Source organism: Dendrobates tinctorius, unplaced genomic scaffold (genome assembly GCF_039654945.1).
Source record: "Dendrobates tinctorius isolate UK_male_01 unplaced genomic scaffold, ASM3965494v1 ptg000133l, whole genome shotgun sequence".
Taxonomy (NCBI): Eukaryota; Metazoa; Chordata; class Amphibia; order Anura; family Dendrobatidae; genus Dendrobates; species Dendrobates tinctorius.
In genome coordinates this window covers 8867501-8894800 of record NW_027361801.1, presented here as the reverse complement: position 1 = coordinate 8894800, position 27300 = coordinate 8867501, and the positions used below count along the sequence as shown (strand labels likewise).

General features: G+C 44.4%; 1 protein-coding gene across 2 annotated transcripts in view; it reads right to left on the bottom strand.

Annotated features, from left to right (window-relative positions):
• LOC141048083 (plastin-3-like) overlaps nucleotides 1-27300 on the bottom strand; it is a 320243-nt gene that overhangs the window by 48902 nt on the left and 244041 nt on the right. For both annotated transcript variants that reach the window (XM_073543465.1, XM_073543464.1), the window contains exons 2-6: nucleotides 26090-26141; nucleotides 24382-24467; nucleotides 4144-4276; nucleotides 3885-3966; nucleotides 2512-2677 (exon numbers count right to left, since the gene is read on the bottom strand). In XM_073543465.1, coding sequence (XP_073399566.1) covers nucleotides 2512-2677; nucleotides 3885-3966; nucleotides 4144-4276; nucleotides 24382-24448 — 448 coding nt within the window. In that variant the 5' untranslated portion in view covers nucleotides 24449-24467; nucleotides 26090-26141. The remainder of the gene's footprint in view (nucleotides 1-2511; nucleotides 2678-3884; nucleotides 3967-4143; nucleotides 4277-24381; nucleotides 24468-26089; nucleotides 26142-27300) is intronic.

Genomic DNA, 27300 nt, shown 5'->3' with positions numbered 1-27300 from the left:
CCCTACTGAAATCCCAATTGGGGACCAGGATCACCTGTGTGATCATTCACGATCCACACTCATCAAGATCATTAGGGGTCTCAGCAGTCAGACTCCCACTGATTATAACTTTATCACCAAACCACAGGATAATTATTGGTTGGATATCCTGAAAATAGGCCATCAATATCAAAAATGGGTAGAGATGCGACACCTAGCACCAATCAGCTGTTCTCGGTACCTCTCAGATGTGCTTCATTGCAGAGCAGAAGAGCACAGCTCTGTGAACCGCCTAGTGGCTTCAGCGAGGTACTACAGATTCACTCTTAATCACTTGACTAGGGGCAGGTGTGTAGTACCCGGCCATAGCCACTATGCAGCTCAGGGAGATGTGCTCTTTCGCTGCGCTACTAAGCACAAAATCAGGATACAAATCCAGCTCACCAGACATAGCATTCCAACATCGGAGCACGAGACCGCTGTGTCAAAGCGCACAATCCAAGGCAATGAGAAAAAACTTTGTCCAGCTCCACGATGTAGTGAAAAATATTCTTTATTCACTCAGTAGAAATGAGGTTTAAAAGCCAGCATGAGTTACAAGGCATGCGATCGATCTACGCGTTTCGAGTGACTAGGCACTCTTAATCATGATACGCAACTTTGTCCATGGGTAGATCTTATATACTCTATCCGGTTTACACACCGGTTAAATAATTAATTAAAACAAATATAAAACAAGTAGAGAAAAAACTAACAATCACAATTAAATATAACAATTTGATTCATTAAGATACAATATTATTGCCTTCAGTAGTATTTTATCTTTTTTTTATTCCTTAATTTTTATTCATTATTCTCTTGTTATCATCCATGAAAAAATGAAGCAAAGTTCTGAAATAGAAGAAAAACATAACAGATCTCAATGTTGCAACCATTCACAACAGTAAAATTCACATAGATACAATTGCATGCGGTTTTCAATTACATGTCAAATTTTTATTTCTTTTTGTGCAATGTTAATTTTAGCACAACAAACCATTTTTTAGTATGCACATGTATACAAAGAAAAAAAAAAATTCAGGATTGGAAAGATTTTTTCAGGGACTATTTCAATTAGCGCACCAAATGTGCACATAGTCATAATATATTCATTTAAAGAGGAGATGGAAAATTCCAATTTGCACTGTTCTAAAGAATTTTTTTTCAGTTTATATGATTTTTTTTGTTTATACACACAGCCAAAAAAACATTTAATTCTTTTATTCCCCATCATACACTAATCATAAAAAATCCATTCTGATACATTTATTGGAAAGTCGTTATCACAAACTTTCTCAAGACAGAGAGATGGAAAACTTCAATTTGCACAAAAAAAAAAAAAAAATTAAAAAAAATTAAAAAAAAAAAAAAAATTCAGGATTGGAAAGATTTTTTCAGGGACTATTTCAATTAGCGCACCAAATGTGCACACAGCCACAGTACAGAAGTATGATGCGTATATCAATTGCAACTTTCTGAATCTAAGATTTCTAACACGACATGAAAAGACCACTATTGATTTTTTGGATTTAAATCTGACTGGCATACCTAATAAATCCGTCATTACTCGTACATATCGCAAGGAGACAGCTGGGAACACAATTCTCCATGCAAAAAGTCATCACCCCAAGCACACAATTAAGGGTATTCCTGTGTGTGAAATGACGCGTGCGAAGAGAAATTGTAGTTGTCCCTCTGATTATAAAAAAGAAGTTTCTGACATTAGACAATTTTTTTTTTTTTTTTTTTTCTTTGTATACATGTGTATACTAAACAATGGTTTGTTGTGCTAAAATTAACATTGCACAAAAAAGAAATAAAAATTTGACATGTAATTGAAAACCGCATGCATTTTGAAAAAATTGTATCTATGTGAATTTTACTGTTGTGAATGGTTGCAACATTGAGATCTGTTATGTCTTTCTTCTATTTCTGAAGTTTGCTTCATTTTTTCATGGATAATAACAAGAGAATAATGAATAAAAATTAAGGAATAAAAAAAAGATAAAATACTACTGAAGGCAATAATATTGTATCTTAATGAATCACATTGTTATATTTAATTGTGATTGTTAGTTTTTTCTCTACTTGTTTTATATTTGTTTTAATTAATTATTTAACCGGTGTGTAGACCGGATAGAGTATATAAGATCTACCCATGGACAAAGCTACGTATCATGATTAAGAGTGCCTAGTCACTCGAAACGCGTAGATCGATCGCATGCCTTGTAACTCATGCTGGCTTTTAAACCTCATTTCTACTGAGTGAATAAAGAATATTTTTCACTACATCGTGGAGCTGGACAAAGTTTTTTCTCATTGCTACTAAGCACAGCCAGATGGTGGCACTGAGAACAGCTGGTCAACTAGGCTGCTGGTTGTCCCACCCACACCGTCTGATATTGATTGACCTATCCTAGGGATAGGCCATCAGTATTAAAGTACTGGACAACCCATTTAAAACAAAACAAAGAAAAACACATTGTCTTTTACCTTCATTTCTACTGAGCTCAATGTCTGCAAACAATCCAATCTTTATAATCTGCCACAGAAGCCCCAACACTAGGTGAGGTTTTCCAGCCTTAAGATCTTCTGCGCCAATGTTGACCACAGGTAAGCCAATGGCAGAGGCAGAGTTTAATGCCAAATTCAGATTTTCCTATTAAACAGTAAAAGGATAAAGTGTGTATACAAGACTAATTACCAAAATTTAATTTCTCATCTTCTTGAACTTTGATTGGACAACGACAAGATTACCGTAAATTTAATTTACATGTAGGAAAATGTTTAGTCCTGCTATCTAAGGGGGTTTCCTCAACCACTGCCGCAAAAGAGCAGTACTTTGCTGCCTCGCGCTTCAATGACAGTTTTGTCGTCAGACCCCTGGCCCGAATTGTGCCCTGAACAACCCAGCGATCAGATGCAGCTTCACCTCTACAGCATCAAAAGAGCACTGGAAACATGGAACATGGCTGTATAACTAAATCCAGGCTCATTTTAGGGCAGCGCTTACATGCTCTATTGGAAAGAGCTTGTAAGATTGTAAGAACTGTACTCTGTGCCTAGGAAACTGTCCTCTGCTGATAAATTATCAGCTACCGCAGCAATCTAAGCAAGGGAAATCATAAATCCCTCCATTTTTGAAAACAGAATATTTATACCAACAAAAAAATTACAACTTGTTTGTTGATTTTTTTGACAAGTACTTTGCAATTTTAACCATTTCTGTTCATGAAAATAACCATTTAAAATTGTGCTACGCTATGCCGCTTCCTAGAGCCATCACTATGGGGAGATTACCGAATATATTGAACGCAAAAAAAAAAAAACACACGGGATGCCGTAAACTCCTAATCTCTCTTTATCAGAGGCTGCTGGATGGCAGTAGTTGATCATTTTACAGGATTTCTTAGTGTGGCTATATATGGCTGGCAGATGGCATCACTTTATGACCATTAGATTTGAACCTCCCACCCATCCTAAAGAATATAAGGCCGCAACACTGACTCCACACTGCTGCTCCAATTCTGGTGGATGGGGCCAGCTACAGGTCATCTTGGTGACTGGGAGCGCTGCTGTGCAGGTAATAGACAGGAAAAGGGTGCAGCACCAAATTCTCAATTTTGCTGACCAGTCCCTGACCACCAACGATCAAAAAAGAATGATCATATCCTAGACATATGCCATCACTTAACGAGACCGAAATAATTTCAATAATCACTATACTGAGAAGAAACATGGAAATCACAGCTTCAGATGTAGAATATAACCTAGTGCTCATGGATTTATGCGGCGGTGAGGACAGACATGAAAGCTTCTGACTCAGAAGGCCTGTGTGCACATATTAAATCCTCTTTGTGACTCACCTGAATAGTGAAGGGAGTCAGTTTCTTCTTGTTGATGGCCCTTTCATCAATAGTGTCCGGTACAGACAGGTTAATCATTTTACTGGAAAATAAAAAAGGTAATCATTTTATTATGAAGTCTTAAAACTATTCTGAGAAACCCCAAGGAGCAACTCGTTTTGGCCAAAGCCAATTTTGTATATGAAACCCAATACAGAGTGCAGATCCGCCAGAAAAAGTTCTTGGGTGTGTCAGTGGCCAGATCTTCAGCACCACTTACCACAGGACAATGCCATCTGCTAAAGCCCGGAATAAATCATTGGTGTTTGGATTCATGGGCAAAACATGCTTGCAGTCTGGATCATTCTCCAATGCCTTATTTATCCAGTTGACAAAGGCATACTTTTCCTCCTCTAAAACAAAACGATAAAATGCATTTCAAACAGGGACTTTAATATTGGTCATGAATGCTTAAGATGCCAAAAGGGAAAAAAAACAAGTTATTAGTCAACGAGGACAACCAGGCAATAACAGTCAGTCACCAAACTCAATCCGTCTGGTGGTTTCTTGGATCCATGACAGTCAATGAAAGAGGATGTGTGCGGCAACCACCATGTTGGCCACTAAATCTAACTGATAAAAACTGTCTTCAGGATCGGTAGTAGTTGGATGCTTGTTTCCGAATAATTCATGCATACACAGTGCTCTGGCCGGTTGCAACTCAGTCCACAAGAAATGCCATCATTCTTGTCACCTTAAGCTACTGTGGACCAGAGTGGACAAACTACCATGCGACGAATTTTGAAAAGTTGTGCTCCCCCCCCATCAGGTTGTGCAAATACACTTAATTTCTTAAATGGCCCCCCATCATGCCTGCTCCACTTCAGCATTTACACCATGAGTCTCATAATATGCAAAACAGACCAATCGCTTTGAACATTGTGCGATCTAAGGTAAATAAGGAAGTGTACCCACTCATCCCGGATTAAGAAAAGCAAAACTTTATTGAAAGTAGTGAGGAGCGAATGTGCTCGGATAAGGCGTTATCCGAGCACACTCAGGTTACTAGCACGGTCTTCGACATGCTCAAAAATACATGTTCAAGTCCCCACAGCTATTCGACAGTCACAAAACATGCAAGGATTGCCTGTTTATTAGGCATTCCATGCACGTGTTGCAGCTGTTTAACAGCTGAGGGAACTTGAACATATATTTTTTTGAGCAAACCGAAGACACTGTTAGCAACCGAAGATACTCCAAAAACACCTGATCCAAGCATGTTCGCTCATCACGAATTGAAAGATTATTTGTCCACACTGGACCTCTGTATCCTGTTAGGTCACTGCTTCTTGTGCACGTGTCGATTTTGGACAGGTGCAGGCGGCCGGAGCACATCAATAAGGATCGTTAGGAAACAAGAATACATTTCATCCAACTACTACTGATCAAGGAGACTAGTTCATGAATTGGATAATCAATGGGGTGGTCACCTCACTCATCCTCTTTTATTGACTATCATGTGCTAGAGAGGAACCATCGGCAGGCCAGAATTCATTGCCTGCACGCTTCCTCATGGACACATAAGTTAGTCGTTTTAATGTCTACAATTCATATAAATCCTACTGGTTTTATGCTGACGCATGAATTAAATGGGTTTATAGACATCGGAGCAGGAGGAAGATATTTATAGCCAACTTTTAGTATTATACTTAGGGGGTAACAGGCACACCTACCCTGCTGCAGTGTGTCATTAGTAGCCATAAAAACACATGAATTATCAGTTTAACTCTTAAGATGGTCAACTACTGGCAAAACCAAGGATCGTCTGAGGAAATTAGCACTAGAATTTGTACTGCTCTGTCCATTGAACTGTGACCCTAAATACTGCAACTTTCACTTAAATGGGAAAGAACTGCACTTTCATACATCCACAACACAATCTACAACCGGAACAAGCAAAACGTAGGAGAAAATTATGACATATAAAAGAAAAAAAACACTATGAATCAATCTTGCATTAAGGACATCGCCATCAGCCAGACCAGCTCATGAGTTTGGTGGCCTGATGCAATTTCTTCTTGATGTCATGATTTTTTTTTTATGTCCCCATAGACTTGCATTGCCAATTTTGATTCCATACTCACACAGGTCTCTGATAATCTTCCACAGATGTGTGCACTGCCCAATAAAATATCATAGGCACGAGTGTCATCCGTGAAAACCATGAATAGCACTCGTCCAAGAAAATTAGTCGTGTGCACTAGGGTGACCGCAAAAAATCGATGTCAGAATTTTGTCAGAGTTGGTGGGATTATCGTTTTTTGATCCCACCATTACAGACAATGAAAAGTTGTTAATGGCTAATAAATTGCTCAGTAGCACAGATGAACCATCAGAGCACGCTAGGGTTGTAAATCCAAAAGTTAGGAAAGAAAAATTAAAAGAGGTAGGAAGTAACCGACTTTAACGACCTTCTGACAAAAGATGAAGAACAAAAGCAATATGTCCTGCAAGTTGTAAGCAAATGCCGAGCATTATATTCTGACGTTTCAAAAACTACTTTAACAAAAGCTCTAGAATAGATTAGATAACTATGTAAAATTATCAACTCATGTAGGTTAGCGTGCTCTGATGGTTCATCTGTGCTACTGAGCAATTTATTAGCCATTAACAACTTTTCATTGTCTGTAATGGTGGGATCAAAAAACGATAATCCCACCAACTCTGCATTCAAATACCACAAATGGTTCGAAAATGTGGTCAGGGCTATTTCTGCAATGTTGTTGTCACATTCTTTATAGTCTAACAGACTATGCAAAATACCTAAATCTTAAAATACCTCAATTTGGATTTTTTCAAACTTTGAGCGACGAGCGGCACGGGTTATCGTCATTTGATCGAGCTCAAATTTTGGCTCTCTCAATATCTGGAAAGGGGAATCGTTTTGTGGGGTCCAGACGAACAAGATTCTGACATTTTTTCCCCCCATATGAGATCCGGTCACCCTAGTGTGCACAAACCCCAAGACAACGTTACACAAAGTAATAGACATTGTTACTAATGATGCGCCAACGTGCTTGGATAAGGTGTTATCGGAGAATGCGCGGGCGCTAACCGAGAAACTATCGTGTGCTCAAATATGTTTGAGTCCCCAAGGCTAAACGCACTCTGATCTAAGTGTGTTTCGCATAAGTGGGACCGAGTTTCTTGGATGGAGAGAAAATGGTGGTCTGCATCTGCCCTTAGACTGCAGAATGAGGTTACCTAGAAATCTGTTGCTGAGCCCCTCCTGGGATTTTAATTCTCATCACGAGCTGAACATTCATGTGATCATAAATCAGCTGAGACGCGCAGTAGAAGACACACGAACTGTCCGAATTACCTCACTGACAGATTCTTGGCCAACTCATTCTGCAGCCAGCAATAGAAAATGTAATAGAGGGTATAGAAAACAAACTAACATTTTTAATGAAACCCAATTGCAAAAAATTACTTTCAGAACTAAATTGACACATTTAAATAAAAATAACTTCCTCAAAAGTGTTCATATAAAGGAGGGCCTGCTGCTACTAAAAATTTCTAGGAGCCGAAACACAAGTACCGTAAATTGTTGAGCTGTCATTTATGATGGCTCTTCCTGTATAGAAGTGATTCATATTAAGTAGCAAATCCATAAAATGAAAAAACAAGTTTACAATAATAAAGAGTATTATGTATGTTACGTATCTACAATGATGTGCAATAAGAGCCTACTATGCCATCTGATATTTTTCCTGTACATGGATGCATGCCAGCAAGAGGACAAAATAACCTTTTTTCTCCATTGGGCTAATACAAATACATGGATAAGCTCGGGGTGAGAGACCTACATAGATGCTAGAAGTACCCTGCCAGTATCAGGTGAATAGACCTTTCCCTAATACACAAAAATCGCTCCCGAGTCCCGACTATTACATTTTTGGGTTGCGCTCAACAAAAGGTGCTAAAAACATCAAGTGTGCAATGTGAGGGGCCGTTTTGCTGGTAAAGTCTTCGATATTGTGCCCATTCCTGAATAATACACAGACAACTACGGTAATTATAGACTAGACTAAACTATCGGAAGCCTGGAAGAAAAGGCACCAAGAAAGCTTGTTTATACGAAACTCTCCAATATTCAGTAACTAAATACTGCCCGAGCCCTCGGAGGGTTTATGCTGGGTCACTCATGTACCTTCCTGAATGCAAACACATGTTCTTCGTCTGGAGAAATATTTTCCTTTTTCATTTCAGCAGGCAAAAAAAAGGGGGGAGCCCCGGGGTCATTCTCACAGTTTCCAAACACATGTCACTGCACTCCATGCCCATTTAGAACGGTGTTAAGTCAAACTGGGCAGAATGGCAGCTCACAGGTGACCGGAGGGAAAGACTACGCCATGACTTGGCTTCCTAAAAGTATGCACCTGAAATAGCCTGAAAACAGGATGTGAGGAAAAGTTCCAGAAAAAGATGCTCCTCCAGTGCCTGATTCGGCAATGTGCGGTGTTGTGAGTTCATTTTCCCCTTCACTACTTAGGCCCGAGGAACTCCCTCTTCTGGTAAAGAAAGGTAGTGAGCCTGATTATCAAACACCTGAGCCTGATGATGATGACTGGCTGAGTGGAGTTACTGACTGGATATAAGGCTGCCGACGCCCTTCTGCCCTGCGGGTGATTTCTCTGTGGGATCCTTGGAGACCAGTCTGAATTCCTGCTCTTCTAAAGCTAAGTTTTCTGCTCGGCTTTTTGCATTTGTGCTTTGACTTTGTTTTGCTTTGTTTTTCTGGATTTCTGCCATTCCCTGCTGGGGTGTGCTGAATTCCTTTAGCTCTGTCTAATGAAAATACCTGAGTGCTAATTTAGTTTTTGAAGCCTAGCTGCTTCAGGATCTTTTTCCATATCAGCTTGTTGGCTTATGTCTTTGATAGGGTTTTGGCAGATTGCAGACAGCAACCTTCCTTTCCTGTTCTGTTTAGTTAGCTTGGGCCCCATCGTTTGCTCAGCCTATCTTTCTATCTGTGTGAGTGTTTTTTCATCTTGCTTCACCGTCATTATATGTTGGGGGCTGCCTTTTACTTTGGGGTCTGCTCTGGGGCAGTTTAGATTTCCTTTTCTGTCTTTAGGCTATTTAGCTCTCCGGCTGTGATCGAGGGGTCTAGGGCATCGTAGGAACGGCTACTGCTAGTTGTGTTGATAGGTTCAGGGGTCTGCAATCTGATAGTTGCCAACTTCTCTGGTTTTCTGGACGTAGCTTCTATTTTTGTGTCTGCCTCCTACGGTGACTCAATCATAACAGTGCGGGATACATTATGCAAGGAAATATTAGCACCAAAGCCCGCTAATGGATTTTCCAGGGAAGGAGTCACCAGGCCTACGACGGTCTTCACTAAATTGTTATTTCACCATTTCGCATAGGTAATGTTCTCATTAAGGGTCTGGATGTTCATCCTGCCGTGAACACTTGACACATTAAACATTTACGGTCTCCCTGGTCTCAGACAGTGCTATTCTTGTGGCTGCAAATAAAACATACATAATGCAAGAGGAACCATTATAAAAGGCAATAATCCCCCATAGAACACGTCGTCTAGATTACAGAACTGGCAACGATCACCGTCCGTGAGCACGTGGTAAACAGGTTGTCCACACTATACAGGCCAACCCATTTTCATACACATAATTTGGGAATTCTTACTTAATAGCAAAGTTCCTGCATCCGGAATCCTAATTTTTGGGTGAAGGTGAGAAGAGGTTACACAGAGCGCCTCTTGATTTGGAGCACCACTCCAGATTTGAATCATTGACAATACATTGATGTAAAAGCCAACCGGTCACTTTGCCATAAATATGGAATATTTTTACTTTGTGTAAATTCTGCTGCTCTCCTGAAATCGGCATTGTAATCCGCTAAACAGCAAAAAATGTGTTGTAAAGTACAGAAACTAACTTTTTAAAAGGGAATGTGTTTCATGTATTAGAAAAAAAGTTTTTTTCAATATTACATTATTAAAAAAAATTTGTATTTTTGCAATTTACACACGTGTCACTGACGACATTTTGGACTATTAAGGCTTAAATCAAAGCTAACACCACAATTCTGGCATAAAAAAAAAAAATTGAAAAGTTTCAAATCTGTAGTACAACTCATCTGTGTTTAAAATTTGTGTGACTTTTGGCGCTCTCACGCCATTTTGTGTCCAGATCTAACAAAGTAGGTAAAGTTGGGGATAGGGGCTTGGCAACTCCAGCTCAGCAGCATTCAAGACTGGAGTAAGATTTGTGGTGAGGCACACACACACACCACTTATCAGATGCACCTCTTAATGAATCAGGAGCTTCTGACTCCAATACACCCACTAATCAAAAACGCTGGTCTTGATGAATCGGGGCCACACTATGTATATCCAAACATTTTTAGCAGGCTCCATGTCATGAAAGGCAGCACTTCTATGCACAGCTGAGAATACAGGATCCCCCTATCACAATAAGTGATGTCACAGCTGACCTCCTAACTTCATAATGAACGTTGCACATGCTCATTAGATGCTTCAATATAAAAATAAATTGTTGGGGGCTGTTTATTGCTGCTAATATCCACGTGGATTTCCTGAAACAGGAAGTTGGAGTTTAAAAAAGCTTCAGCGCAAAAGTTGCAAGATTTCTAATAAATGATTGTGATATGGCAGTGATGGGGGTGGCTGAATTAAATACATCATTTTGCGACGACACACTCTTTAAATCTAATAAACTCTAGAAGATGCCACATGGATCAGAAGTATTATTTCTGCAGCTGCATACTGCGAGTCGTTTCCTTCAGTCAGTCATTCTTGGAACACTCCCGTTTCACAAAGGCATTGTGCCATTTTGTGGATTGCTAACAGATCGTTGCTTTAGTGCGGCTCCAGATGGCAGGAACTGAACAGAAGCACTTGGACGATCACTGACAGGCTCCATCGTTCAGGTATCATTACAATATACTGTTATCCTGCGTGACCCCAGAAAAGTAGGAACCACGGACATGGCCGCACAAAACCCATTCACATCAAATAAATACTCCAGACAATAAGATTGGCAGAAAAGTGGCTGTGATGATTATTTTTGGGTTACACATTCTGTAATAAATACTCCATTCAATAAATAACATATCAAAACACCATATTTCCGATAACAAATCCAATCCACCCAATTAAGGGCGATTTCCCCACAAAAGGAACATCACGACAAGAAGAAACGGCTAACAAAAGGGGAGGGAGGGCGGGATCTTCTCTTCTTCCGTCAGCGACGTAATGCCACAGATAAGATAAACAGTTCTATATATAGTGTAGAAAAACAACCGCCAAAATCAACTGACCAATGACAGTTGCTTTAAAAAAGAGCGCCAAGAACCACATAAAACCAGTTCCAGCTTGACACAGGGCCTTGACAGAACATAAGACCAGATTGTTAACCCTATCGTGACCAAAACATCATGTAAAAACATAAGGGTTTATGCAGCCATGAGTCCCCCCCTTTATTGTTATGCTGGTTACGGGGGGGGGGGGGGGGGCTAACATTAGTCTGCCTGAGGGTAGATGTGGGAAGCAGACTGTTTCATACTTTATAGTTTCTTCAATTAGTACTGCCAAGAAAAGACAAAAAATGGCCTCACAATAAGCAAAGTTTACACCACTGTTTCCAGTATATGCTTTGTTTGCCTGGTTTAGAAGATCCCAGTTTATCCAGCAAGAGTGCTTCCTGATCTCAGATCTCTTGGTCTGGAGGACATGGCACATTGATAGACTATATGGAAAATTCATTAAATTTGATGAGAATTGTGTAATACTTTGTCCTGTAGTGGCGCTGCAGGAGAACCACAGGGTTACAATCATAAAATTACAGCTGTTGGGGTGATCAGCTATAGACCTGGGAGCAATCCATCAAAAAGAAAAAACTAGGTCCACCACAAAGGTGGTGGTGCTTAAAAAGGAGGTGGCCAAGAACCTTTGGAGCCCAGAAATTGAATTTTTTGTATTGATTTCAGACATAAATCGAAGTGTCATTTCTGTAAAAAGGAAAATTCTTTAAGGATCCCAGTGAACATGAGCCAGAGTTCAGAAAGAACTATTAAATTAGCCTTCTGCCAAGGCGAAACTCCAAGTGTGTTCTGGTGCCATGAAATGACTGATGCTCGCTGTTTCTCATTCCTTCCCCAGTCAGTTCCTGCTATGCCACAGACCATGAAAGGACTTGCATGTGTTTTCATTTATGTTGTATTCCTCTCACATTACACCCTTACTTTGTCTGAGGACAATAGAGGCAGCCTAAATAATGTTTGTGAAGCAAATGAATTTCTTAGGCCTCTTTCACACATCAGGTGCAATGCCGGATCCGGTTTCACCCCCATTGACTTGCATTTGCGCCGGATCGCGCCGGATGGCCATGCGTTTCATCCGGTTTTCGCCGGATCCGGCAATGTGTCGCAATGTGTCGCGATCCGGTGTCTGGAAAAAACGTCTACTGTAACGTTTTTTGTCTCCGGCGAAAAAGCCGGACACGCCGGATCCGGCGCGTCCGGCTTTTTCACACAATGAAAGCCTATGAGCGCCGCAATGCGCCGGATCCGGTTTTTTGGTCTGAGCATGCTCAGTAGCTCTGCCCACAAGACATATATAAAAGCAAGACAGTGGGACCCACAGCCACACCCAACATGCCACCCAAGAAAGCAACCAAGCGAAGCAGGAGAAGGCAGGAGACCACTGCAGCACCATCAGCACCACCACCACCCCAAATGGAGCAGCAAATAGAACATGCTGAGGAGGGGAGGCCAGCAGCAGATGAGAGACGGTAATTATCAAATCCCCCATTCCTCCAAACTAGGGCCATGGAATATCAAGATATTCATTGGCCCTTTGTTTCTCTTTATTCGACAGCCGCCAAAGAGATGCAGCAGCAGCACCATCAGCACCACCCCAAATGGAGCAGCATGCTGAACGGGAGGGGAGTCCAGAAGCAGATGAGAGACGGTAATTATCAAATCCCCCATTCCTCCAAACTAGGGCCATGGAATATCAAGATATTCATTGGCCCTTTGTTTCTCTTTATTCAACAGCCGCCAAAGAGATGCAGCAGCAGCAGCAGAAATGGCATCACTGGCAGCAGCAATACCCACAGCCATGGAGTCTGGCCATCAACAGGACAGCACATCTTCTTCTGGGAGCCCTCCCTCGCATCGTCAGCGTTTGACGGTAAGTTTTTATTTCCAAAATCCATCATCTCTGTAATATATGTCTATTCATTGCCTTTTATTTCAAAACAGGAATCACAAGATGAAGAGGAGCTCCCAGAAGAAGAAGGAAGGGGTGGACAGACGCTTGGAGTGGGCTCACAATTCGTAAGTTTTTTGCATCAAACGCAGAAACACAACATCACACTACACACAACACATAGAAAACAATGTTCTGCAGACCACACACAGCAAACAAATGCCTACATCCAAACTCATAACATTTTTTGTTTTCTTCTCTAGTCTTCCCAATCTGGTGCTCGGCCAAGAGGTCCTCGCAGTGCCTCCCAGGGTCGTCGGCGACAGCAACGCGGCGGTCACCAGCGTGTAAGTATAAATATTTTTGCTTTGTTTTTTTGCACTTTTTATTTCATTTCTTTTGTGGAGGCTAATTATGTTATTTTTGTCTTTTTCTTTAACAGCCTTCACAGCGTGCTCCCGACTCTGACGGTGAGGATGGAGGGATTGATGTGGACCGCCTCATCGATCTCGTCAGAGAAAGGGAGCAGCTCTGGAATATGGCTGACCGCCGCCACGCTGACCTGATCATTACCCGACGACTCTGGGAGGAAATCTGTTCTCTCCTTGTGGGCCGCTGGGAGGACCTCGAAGCTCGGGACCAGATTAAAGAGCGTAAGTATATACAGTAACGGTTGCTTGATGTAAACCAGTGTTTCCCGAACTCCAGTCCTCGTGGTCCCCACGGATCATGTGTTCAGGATTTCTATTTACTATTGAAATCCTGAAAACATGACCCCTGGGGACCATGAGGACTGGAGTTTGTGAAACACTGATGTTGTATACTAACCACTCCTTTCTCGTTTCAGGGAACAGAATTGTGAATCGGTGGCGGTCTGTGAGGGATCGTTTCAAGAAGGAGTTCAATAAAGAGATGCGGGCCCCGAGTGGATCTGGAGGACGCAGGAGCAAGTACAAGTACGCAGAAGCCCTGTCGTTCCTCCGGGAAACAATGCTCACCAGAAGGTAAATATTACACACCACATGTGAAAAAAATGTTAGATGTAACTTTTTTTTTTCAGCCAGGGCCATACCATGTCAGTATTTTAATTGTTTTTTTTCTCTTTATTCCACAGCACGGTGAGCAGCACTCGGGAGCCTGCACGATTGGACCCTTCTGAGGCGATCCCTGAGGAGACCGGCACCGAGGGACACTTCGACCGCCCCGGTACATCTGCACCTTCCCTGCCTTCCCACACATTCGACCCATCTGTCCCATCCACCAGCACAGGAGCATCGTGGCCGCCTACATTACATGAAGCTGCTGGTGAGGAGATCGCTTTCCCTTTACCCCACCCTTCTGCCCCTGCCGCCTCTAGTACACCTGCGGGTACTGGCGACAGCGGCAGAGGGGTCAGGAAAAGAGTTATGCGCAAGAGTTATTGCATCTGAATGCATCTTTCCAGAACTGTCTCAAAGTCTTGTCAGAGCAAATCTCCGCAGGCTTTCAGCAGATCAACTCCAGCATTCTGGAGGTGAAGACACTTCTGCAAACCATGCATTCAGAAGCAAGATCTTCGCCAAACCACACCTTTTTCAGGTCTGTTGTGGAGCGCATGGAAACGCTCTCTCCTGCCCAGCAGATGCATGTAATGCATTCGTGCCACGGTGCTCTACAGCAGGTTACCTCCCAACCTCCACCTCCCACCACTGTAGTTCCTCCACCTGCACCCCCTCCAGCCACTTTCCATCCTCCCCCTCCTATTACATCTGCACCCCCTCCAGCCACTTTTCATCCTCCCCCTCCTACTACATACCAGCAACCTGCCCAGTACCAGCAACCTCCCCAGTACCAGCAACCTCCCCAGTACCAGTCATCTCCCCACTTCCAGCAACCTGCCCCGTACCAAACTCCTTCCCCATACCAAACTCCTTCCCCGTACCAAACTCCTTCCCCATACAACTTTCCATCAACATCATCTGCTCCTACAGTCCCTGCCCAACCCTCCACTCCACCACCCACCACCTCTTCTGCTTCCCACATGTCCACCCATTCTGTAGTTTTTTCCACACCTTCACCTCTAACTGTTCCTTCCCCACCAAGATCCCAGTCCTCTCTCCACACACCCAGTGTCGAAGTGTCCCGCAGCCCCTCCAGCAGTATTTCCACCCCACAGTCCACAGAATTGTAATGTGTGTTTTTTGTAATAAAAATGCCCATTGGGTTTAAAACCTTTCTAAAAAAGTTTTTTTGCACTTTAAAAACATTCTACAAAAAAAAAAAATTTAAATAAAAGTTAAATTATCGTTTCACAATGGTTGTCTGTCATTTCTTTCTGCGGCGAACTATGTTTTAAAAAAAGGTTAAATACAGGGTATTTCAAAGGTAAAAAGGTATTCAAAACCAGGTATAACTGTGGGTAAATTTTAGCTTTTTGCCACAGTTGTGTTCCTGGTTGTGTTTGAAGCAAAGTATTTCACTTAAAAAGTTGTGTTTATTGTTGGTGATTTCCTACCAATGTACACAACTTTTGTTAAAAGGTGAAATACTTTGCATAAAACACAACCAGGTACACACCTGTGGCCTAAAGGTAAAAATAGTAAGACCATGACAAGATAGCCAACTTTGGTTGGCAAAGGTATATACTGTTGGTCCAGAAGGTACACAAGTTTAGGGCAAAAATCTCTCACACTCTGTCATCCCAGTGTACTCTGCCTTGAGGTGACATAAAGTATAGTGGAAAATTGTCCCTGAAACCGTCACAGAACTTCTAGTGGTAATATTTCCAATGACAACATCCATCTTCGCCAGTAACTTGCTCTTCTCTCCAACCTGCACTTTCTTCTCTACAACCTGTCAAAGAAGGGCTGTAGGAACATGCTATATCTAGTTTTCCAGTAGCCAATCCCGTTCGGAAGGCCACAAGGGTCAATTTTAAAAACCGGATCCGGCGTAATCCGTCGAAAAACGGATAGAAAAACGGATGAACCGGATGAGACGGATCCGGTTTTGTCTGTCAAGAAAAAGACGGATCCGGCAGAAAACCGGATCCGTCACATCCGGTTTTACTAAACATTTGCCGGATCCGGCGTTCCGGCACGACGCCGGATCGCGCCTGACGCCGAAAACCTGATGTGTGAAAGTAGCCTTATGCACAAGCAACACTATGATCGTTCATTGACTTTATACAGAGGAAATGACAGAATTGTTACCGAGTGACTCACCCGGAAAGGACAGAGCTGTAGAAACTTGCTCAAAATAGAAAGTCGTAGTTACTCACCGGTTAACGGTATTTTTCGGAGTCCATGACAGCACCACCTGAGAGAGGGGATCCGCCCTCCGGGAACAGGAAATCCTACAGATACATAAGGGCGGCACCTCTCCCACGCATCAGTTGGTTTACAGAGCACAAGAGGACCGCAATGGTTAATAGCATAATTTATATACAATACTCTAAACGACTATCAATTACCCGTGTACATATAAGAGGAATAAGTGCACACCCAATTTAAACTAAAGGGAGGGAATGTACGGGGGCTGTCATGGACTCCGAAAAATACCGTTAACTACGACTTTATTCGGTCGTCCATGACAGCACCACCTGAGAGAATTACAGAGAGTAATAATTACTTTAGGGAGGGACTACAGCCTGCAGAACCCTGACACCAAAGGAGAGGTCTGAGGAAGCACCCAGGTCTAGTCTATAATGGTTATAAAAGGTGCTCGGAGAGGACCAAGTAGCTGCCTTACATATTTGGTCTATTGAGACCTCCGATCTTTCGGCCCACAAGGTTGCCATGGCCCTGGTGGAATGCGCCCTCAGCTTGCCAGGGGCCGGTTTGCCTTTTGAGGTGTATGTTAAAGAAATGGCCTCCCTAATCCACCTTGCTAGCAAACTTTTTGAAGCCCTAAGGCCCTTCCTAGTGCCCTGATAGGAAATAAATAAGGCATTATCTTTTTTCCAGGGGTCGGTAACTGTCAGGTACTCTAGGAGACATCTCCTAACGTCTAGCGTGTGTAATTTCCTTTCTTTATCGTTCGTGGGATTAGGGAGGAAGGATGGAAGAACGATCTCCTGAGATCTATGGAAACTGGGGGCTACTTTAGGCAGGTATGCCGGATCGGGTGTGAGAATTACCCTATCATCCCTGAATTGTATGTAAGGAGGCAGTCTAGATAGTGCCTGGATGTCACTCACTCTACGGGCTGATGTTAACGTTACCAGGAGAGCCACTTTAAGGGACAGGTTTTTCGTGGAAGCTGATGAGATAGGTTCAAACGGGGCCTCTGTCATGGCCGTAAGAACTAGGTTTAGATCCCATGGCATGAATTTATTCCTCACTATAGGTCTGGACCTGCCTGTTGCTTTAATGAACCTATTGATCCAATGGTTATTGGCGATGTTGCAGTTGAATAGTGCCCCTAGAGCCGACACCTGTACCTTAAGGGTGCTGGTGGAGAGTCCCATATCAAGACCTTTTTGCAAGAACTCTAAGATCTGTACTATGGGAGTGGACTGTCCAGCTACTACCCCTGAACTCTGAAGGAATTTCTTCCAGATCCTGATGTAGATTTTTGTTATAACCGGCTTTCTGCTTTTAAGCAGGGTGTTAATTAGGGCCGGGGAAAAACCTTTCTCTCTTAGCAGTGCCCGTTCAAAATCCACGCCGTCAGATCTAGGCCAGCTACCTGAGGATGGTAAACTGGGCCCTGGGACAGGAGGTCTGGGATGTTTGGTAGGACCCAAGGGTCGGATACCGACATGGTCCTTAGGCATGAGAACCATGCCCTCCTGGGCCGAAATGGGGTGATCACTATGACCCTCGTTTTGTCCTTCCTGACTTTCCTCATCACCAGGGGTAGTAGAGTCAGGGGAGGAAAGGCGTATGCTAGCCTGAAGTCCCATTTGATTAACAGAGCATCTACTGCCAGAGGGTTCTCCCTGGGATTCAGGGAGCAGAACTGATGCACCTTCCTGTTTTCTCTGGTGGCGAAGAGGTCCACTTCTGGCTGTCCCCACTTTTGTACTATCTGGTTGAAGATGGCCCCTTTTAAGGACCATTCTTCCTGCTTTAGGGGGTTGCGGCTGAGGAAGTCTGCCGTGGTGTTTTCTTTTCCTTTTATGTGCAGCTGTTAAAGACAGGAGATGTTGCTCTGCCCACTGGAACAGCCGTTCTGCTACCTCCATCAGGGGCTTGGACCGAGTGCCGCCTTGGTGGTTGATGTAAGCCACGGTGACCTGATTGTCGGAGAATATACGAACATGGTGCCCCTGTAGATACACAAGAAGGTTTTTAACTGCCTGCTCTATGGCTGTTAGCTCTTTCAGGTTGGAGGACATTTCCAACTGGTGACTATCCCACAGGTCTTGAATTAAGGTTTCCCCATGTGGGCCCCCCAACCCGTAGGGCTTGCGTCCGTGGTGACTACCCGGGTTATGTTATATTCCCAGGGTGCTCCCCTGGCTAGATTGTTCTCGTCTAGCCACCACTCAAGTGATCTCAAAGTGTGTTGGGAGAGAGTCAACCGACCTTCTAGATACCCGCCCAGGATTTTTTGGTGGCGTAAAACCTCGCCCTGTAGCACCCTTGTGTGGAACTGGGCCCACCGGACCGCGGGTAAGCAGGATGAGAGAAAACCCAGGAGGGACATTGCCTTCCTGAGAGACATGGAAGGGCTATTAGAGGCGTTCAAGACCTGTTGGCGTAGGCGGACCAATTTATTGGGAGGAAGACGACATTCCTGATTTTGTGAATCAAGGGTTAAGCCCAAGAACTGCTGGACCTTCATGGGCTGTAGACGGGACTTCTTGATATTTAATAGCCACCCTAACTTTCTAAAGCCAATTTTGCTTTCTGCAATTGATCCAGACAGTGGGCTGCTGTTTTTCCTACAATTAGGAAGTCATCCAGGTAGGGGATTACTAGGATGTCTGCCTCCCGTAGATGGGCCATAACTTCCGCTATAACTTTAGTGAACACCCGGGGGGCAACTGCTATACCAAAGGGAAGGGCAACATACTGCAAATGCTGTAACAACCCCTCCAAATGAACAGCCACTCTAAGGAATCACTGATGAGACGCATAGATGGGTATATGGTAATAAGCGTCCTTTAAATCCAACACCACCATAAAACAATTTTCAAACAGCAACTTTATTGTGGAGCTGATCGTTTCCATTTTGAAAAGTCGAATGACTAGGTATCTGTTAAGCGCCCTCAGATTAATTATGGTCCTGTAGGAATTATCTGGTTTACGGACCAAAAATAGGGGGGAGTAGAAGCCTTCACCCTTCTCTGCCTCTGGTAGTTTTGTCAGTATGCCCTTCTGGCATAGATCAGTAACCTCAGATTCTAGGGCAGTTTGTTCCGCCAAGGAAGATCTAAGCGGAGTGGCTCTAAAGCTGTTCTGGGGGACACAGGCAAATTCAAGCTTTAGGCCTGCGGCCACCAACCCCAGGATCCAGTTACTGTTCGAGATCCGTGACCAGGCTGGGTAGAAGGCCGATAGTCTACCTCCCACTGGGGCCTCTAGTCATTGGGGAGGTTTCTTGGACTCGCGGGGTGCTTCTTGGTGTCCCCCTCCAAACATAAAACCGGTACCTTTTCTTTTCTTATCTTCCCATCTGCCCCGGTCCCTGGATGACCTCCTCCGAAAAAATCTCTTCCTAGCAAAGGGACGCCTATAGGAAGTGGTGGGTAGGGAAGGAAATTTCTTTTTATCAACGCCCGCCTTCTCTAGGAGTTCATCTAGGACGGGTCCAAATAAATATTCTCCCTCACATGAGATGGAGCAAAGCCAGGATCTGGCCTGGATATCCCCGGGCCAGCATTTCAGCCATATAGCCCGTCAGGCTGCATCCAAAAGCCCTGCGGCCTTAGCCGCCATTCTCGCAGAGTCTGCTGAAGCGTCGGCTAAAAAGGCTGCCGCCTCCTGGATGGTAGGTAGGGTTTTTAAGATAGACTCCCTCGAGGCTCTGTCCACTAGCTGTGTCTCTAATTGGTCCAACCAGACCATCATAGATCTGGCCGTGCAGGTAGCTGCGACCGCCGGTCTCAGGGCGCCAGCTGACATTTCCCATGTGCCTTTCAAGTAGGAGTCCACCTTTTTATCAAGCGAATCCTTCAAAGAGACCATGTCCTCAAAGGGAATAGTGGAATTTTTGGACGCTTTAGCCACTGCTGCATCCAATTTCAGGGCTTTGTCCCATTTATTCACCATAGGGTCCTCAATGGGATATCGCCGTTTAAAGGCTGGTGGTAGGAAGCCTTTCCTTTCCGGTTTCCTCCATTCTTTATTAATCAAATTTTGGACCTTGTCGTTTAACGGGAACGACTTACGTTTCCTGAGGTCTAAACCGCCGACCATTAGGTCCTGTGCTGACCGTTCAGGTCTGGCGTCTGTTACCCCCATGGTAGCCCTAACTGCCTTGACCAGCTTGTCCACTTGGTCAAGACCTAGGCAGAAACGGCTGGCGTCTTCCTCTGAAGAGGATGCGGACGCGGAGGTGGAGGGTTCTGAGGAGTCTTCGTTCCCTCTAGGGCCTACTGAAGAGCCTGACTCTGAGAAGCTCGCCCTCTTTCTTCCCCTAGACGACTCCCCCTGGGGTACGGATTTTAGGGCTTTAACCTCCGCTCTGATTATCTCCCTTAGACTTGTAGCGAAGTCAGGGGTCTCTTCTGCCACCTACAGGAAGGGGGACAGAGCAAGGAAGTATGCCTGTAACTCTCTGGGACTACGCCCCCCTTTTTCTCTCTTTTTTTTTTACCGTCTGCCGTATGCATGACTGGCACAGCCTCTTAGGGTAGGCATCCGACAAGGGACATTTACAAAGGGCGCATTCCCTGTTTTTTGCCTTGTCGGTACATTTCTTCCCCTATAGGAGGAAAAACATAAAGGGGAACACTGCATCAGGGCACATTCAGGAAGATCTCTTACCCTGAGCAGAAGGCGTAGGAACCGGATCACGGGGGGGCGAGCTGGATCCTTCGGCCTGGAGGAACTTCTATGGCCGGATTGTCCAGTTCGTTTCTTCTTTTGCTGGGAGCTGGTTTGGGACCTCTCTGAGGTACGTTCCTGCTCTTTGTCCAGCTGTGGCACTGGAGCTTCCGGCTCGTCCATCCTGCCTCTGAGCTTGAAGCCGCTCGGCAGTGCATCTGTGCCCTTTTTCTCCCCCCGGAAATCCGGGTCCGCAGATGATGTGACCAGGGGCTGATTTTCGTCCCCCCCATTTTCCCTGACGTCCACGCCCTCACATGCCGCGCCCCACCCCCACCGCCAACGCACAGGGAGAGAGAAAAGCCGGCCGGCACCTGACTTCCGGTCCGGCGCCACCAGCCCCGCCCCCCGCCGCGCCACTTCCGGTCCGGGCGCACATGGCGACGTGCAGGCCATCGACGTCACCGGCCCCGCCCCACGCATCGCCACTTCCGGTCCGGGCACGCGAGGACGCGCAGGCCACCGGCCCCGCCCTCGTCGCGTCACATCCGACCCGGGCGTGCGCGAGGACGCGCCGACCACCGGCGCCAACGGTCCCACCTTTCACCCGCACCACCCCCGACCCGGCACGCGCGAGGATGCGCAGGTCACCGGCGCCACCGACACCCAGCGTTCCCCGAGCGCCATCGAAGCGCAACCGCACGGCCCCGACCGCGATCCAGGCGAGGGGGGAGCCGCACCAGCCAGGACAAAGACCGGAATCGTGGGGAGGGAAGCCTACTTACCTGCCAGCGCCGGCCCAGGAGACGGGTATCCTCCGGACCCCGCTCCCACCTGCCCCGCACACTGCCGTGAAACCCTGTGCGGGTCACCGTGGCGCTTCCAGGGGACTCCGCACTGCCCGAGGTAGGAGACCCCCCGCTACCTGAGTTGGACAGCCGGCCTGGAGATTCCGTCGTCCATGATGGCATGATCTGTAGGGAATCCTGTCCTCCAGGAACAGGAAACCAACTGATGCGTGGGAGAGGTGCCGCCCTAATGTATCTGTAGGATTTCCTGTTCCCGGAGGGCGGATCCCCTCTCTCAGGTGGTGCTGTCATGGACGACCGAATAAATTCTGGTCATATAAAAAAGTATAAAAGGCAATAAAGCTACCAACATCTCAGAAAAGGAAATTAAAAAGGGAGATTTTCCATATAAAGGTAAAAAGGTAAGGGTAGCGTGATGGGGAAAAAGGCCACCTTACCATTACATCAGTACAAAATACTGCAAAACCAGTATGGACTTTAGATCCTGGTCCCAAACAATTAGAACATTTTTCTTAAACTCCCTACACACAAATCCGGCGTTTCGTTGTTGTTCCCATTTGAAATTTGTGCTCAAACCCCAGAAGAAGCCTGAATGAGGAACTCATTTTATGGTTTACGAAGGAATCACTCCCTCCTGTCCAGCGCATCCATTTGTTGCGCCAGACAGCATTTGGCACCAGCCCAGTAGGCTGATCACCATGTTCCATGTAATATTGCGATATGCACCCAAAACACTACCTGGGAGTAAGATGGTAAAAAAGACTAATTGCAATTAACGCATTTTTTTAATCAGTTTTAATCCGGTTGAGTTGCATCAGTCTAAAAAAATACTTTAAAAAATGATTCAACGATAAAAGGATATCCAAGCTGTTCTTTTTAAATACTTAATTGAAAGACAAAAATTACAATCATGGTACATCCAAGCAATATGCCATGTTTCCTATGCGTTTCAGACTAAACTAAATTCTAAATTATGAATATCCTTTATCGTTGATTACTCTTGGGCCATATCGGGCAGGAGTGGCGTTTCCATTTGAAAGATCCTCAGAAGCCTTGATCAGGGTGATCTGGTTTATAATGGTTATACTGTTAAAAAAAAAAAAAAACTGAACTTCATGGAATGGATATATGCAAACTCAGCTTTAATTAGTTGACTAACTAGGCAAGATCTAAATATAAGATCTTAACAATAATAATTGTATCCTATGTATTTTTAAACATTGACATTACAGAAACTGGTAGTTGACCTATAACAAAATGGCACAGGCTAATCTTTGGAGTGGCATACAAGGGACTCACCCTAGTACCCATCGTTCATTTAGGTTTTCGGCTGCATAATACACCAAAGGATAAATGAAAGAACCGTAGATGGGATCAAAGTGAAATGTCAACCTGGTCAGATTGCATCAGTACCAGGAAGCAGACAACAGAAATCTATAGGTTTAGATCAGAGGTCAGCAGCTGAAAGGACCATGAACTGGGAACAAAGGTATGAGAGCAAAGCATAACCAAGCTTTAACCAGGGGTTGACGTAGACACAAGGCAGAAAGACAAGGGGGCAGAACACTTTAGGAAAAGTTAGACTTGGAGATCCCAGAAAAGTGATATCAGCGAGAGACTAGTGGCCATAACAATGCAGTGCGGCTGATCTGTGCACAATGCAGGAGAGAGACGCACTTCAATCAAAAGACCCAGGTCAATTGAAAGTGATCAGTAGTGCTAACACATGCAAACAGTGTAAAAAGTAAAAGGACTTCTACATACAGTAGTCCATGTCTACTGTACACATGCTTATCATTAAAACATTAATAGGGGGTTAAACTGGTGAAGAACCATAAAATCAGCAAAGAGCAGTGGTCAGTTTGTAGCTCTTCCATTACATGATTGGGAGATTGGACTCCTCATTAAAGGCTTAGGATCAACTTTCCTAAAAGGTATCCAAATTTGAGCCTGTGCCAGCATCAGTTTATCCAGTGCAGGGTGCTGGGGGAACATCCGATACTGCACCTATAACTACTAATGCAATGTAGGGTAAGTAATTACTAGGGATGAGTGAACGTGCTCGGATAAGGTGTTATTCCCATGCTCGGGTGCTAACCGAGTGTCTTTGGCATGTTCGAAGACGTACGAGTCCCCGCGGCTGTTCGACAGTAGCAACACATGTATGTATTACCTGTTAGGTAATCCCTGCATGCGTTTTGGCTGTCACATATTATTCAAGCACACCGAAGACACTCGGTTAGCACCCGAGCATGCCAACACCTTATCCAGGCACGTTCACTCATCATTAGTAGTTACCAGTAACAGCTAAAATGAAGATCAGACAAAGCGATCAGAGATGGGCAGACTAGAAGATTACACAGTACCAGGCCTTCTTCCGGCTAAGCCTCTCCGCGTAACAGATCGTTCCACTCAGGAATGTTATCAGACGTGAAGAGCGCTTCTAATTCACACGAGTGGCAAGACAACAAATGCTGCACTGACAAACAGAACACTTCACCAACCATAGAAAGAAAAGATATCCGACAACTCACCAACTTTAGCAAATGCTTCCCTTAAATCCTCCAGCTCGTCTTTGGAGATCTGAGTTGTGTGCGCCATTGTTGGCGGCTGCAGTTACCTAAAAGACAAAATAAACTCAGCATCTGCTATAAACATTCATGAAAACTTCTCCCTTTTGAGGTGTAATCGTCCGCCCTACTCCTCTCTACACCACCCAACCTGAAATGGCACCACTTCACCTACCGAGGAGTAAGAAGTAGGTGGACAGGCACGTTACTCTACATTCTGAATACCAGGTCAGGGACATCTTACATTGTATGTCCTGTTCCCAGTATCCTTGACACTGCTGATTTGGTGGGAGAAGACTGAAGTCGGCCAGGGATTTTCAGGGAAAATGTTTGACACTTATGGCTATGGGTATATAGAAAAGTGGCAACTCCAACCAATCACATGCTGCAGAAGTCAGATTGCCTGCAGTGGTCCTATGACCAGCGGGCTCAAAAAGGAAGTGCAGAGACTGGTGTGTAATGTGGGCATTGGGTATTACTAAACTTTCTGGGTCAACCTCTTGCATTTCCATTGTGGGGTCGTTGCAGGATGATTAGGTTTTATTTAAAACTGCACAATGTGTGCAATCATGGACAAACATTCCTAGCAGCACATATTTTGTAGTGTTTATCAGCCATTGACCGTGCAAGCTTCTCTTTCATTGGGTGAAATTATTTTCAATCCTTGCTTACAAATAAAATCATTCTCGGCAGCACACTGTCCTGTGTAAACAGGACTCGTGCCGCCGAGGAGAATGATATGCTAACCGCACTGAACGATCTATTACAGGTCATTCATTGTGCATCGTTTAGCACGACTGCCTGTGCAAGCCAGCTTATAAACCACTGTCACCAAGATATACCAAGCGTTGGTCATTCAATGCCTCCAGTAGGTTCGTGTGCACAAGCCATTTTGGTCCAAGGGACACACTGAGATTCAGCCAAGAGCCACAGCATCACATGCATCGTGAATTGAAAGTATGTGACAAATAGCCAATACAATAAGTGCTGCTTCACATCTACTGGGAAAATAGTGGTATCCTTATGGGTTTGCATTCAGCTCTCTACATTGTAGCATATGCCTGACCCTGAAACAGTCAAGCATTTCGCTTTGCCCATGATATACACTGAATATAGTGGCACACATACATGGCCACTCCATCACACAGAAGGGCAATGCAGGGCATCGGTGGCCCACCTCGACTGGAGGTCATGCCATCCTGAAGTAAACAGACCCCTGCTGCCAGGTTTCCACATAGGCAACAGCTAGCCATCACTAGGTTTCCAAGCTGGGGAACCATGTGCTTATTGTCAAGGGAGACTTCTAAGGCCGGGGTCAGAATATGCAAGAACATCGGATGCCATATGCTAAAGACACTCTGTTGGAAGCATTATACAAGTGTCATGCTGATGTGATCTGATCATCTTGCATGTGAGATTGGTATCACAGATGAGAAGGCGGCGAGATTAAAATCTCCATTGCCTGTCTTGGCATATATCGGACTGCATTCAGATGGCATCCAAGGGCAGTCCAATGTTTTTGTCCGCACCCACTGACCTAAATGGGTGCACGTGAAGCAAAATACGCTGCGATTTTTCTTATGTTGAATTGGAACCAAACTGCTACATACTTTCCAAACAAATACAGCTTAACAAGAACTGCAGTAATGCAACAATGTAGTCAGTGACTTACTCGTGTGCAAGGTCTTCTTATAAAAATGTTCTTTTTAGATTTAGCTTCACACCTTGAAAAAAAAAAAGAAAGTAAATCCTGAAGTTACTTTCCGCACACTCATATAATATATACATTATATAATACCGTATATACATATTACACACATTTCTATTAAACTAACGCAGTATAAAGAAACAGAAATTACCATCAGCATAACCGAGCCAATTGAAAGGTGTTGTCTCAATCAGGTCAACTCCGGTTCATTTGCCAGAACAGGATATGGAGACATTATATAGAGTGGTTCCTGCTTCGGACCTTCCCTCCAAGTCTATCCGCTGCATCCAAGCAGGAACACTTGCTTTAGCAGTAGTAGTATTACATGGGCTGTCAATCATTGGACTGGCTCAATGTAATAATAAGTAGCCAGCTGCATCTTTCACCATTAGTCAGGGGTCTCAGGAGACAGAACTGTACAAGTTGTCTCTTTAAAGGGTTATTCTAAACATTTAAAGTCACCATCTAGCCAACGGATCTCCAGTGATCCTTAGAAAGGGGCTCAGAGATGCTCACTTGGATGTAGCGGTGGCCACGCTGTGCACCACCACCAGTCATTGTGTACGAGACAACTGGATATTACACAGTTCAGTACTCTACAGGCCCATAGACCATGCATGGGCAACGCTGGGGCACTGTAACAGCTCCGTTCGAGATCGGTGGCGGTCCCTGTTATGAGCTCATTTTCTTGTTCACCTTTGATGTCTGATGAACTCCCTCTGCTGGTGAAAGGAGGTGGTGAAACTGATTTGGATGGGAGAAACCTGTCACCTGAACAGGTGGATTGCGATTGGACATCCGGAATCTATGAGTGGATATAAGGCAACCAACACCCTGTAGGGTTGCTGGTGATTTCTCTGCTCTGAGCTCTGGCCTCCAGTTCAGTTCCTGTCTTCTAAAGCTAAGTTTTTGCTCTGTTATTGTTCCATGAGATTTTGTCTGATTTGCTTAGTTTTGTGTTCAGCCAGCCCCGGCTGGGGCTTTGCTGAATTTCCATTTTTGTCCGTGATCGGTTAATTCTCTTTTGCTCTGTCTTCAGAATTTATCGGAGTGCTGATATAAGGATTTTGAAGTCTAGTGACTTCAGGGCAGTTTTTCCTATCAGCTCTTTATGCCCAAAACTATTCCACTCATCCAACATACACATCACACGATTAATTATTGGCTAATTATGG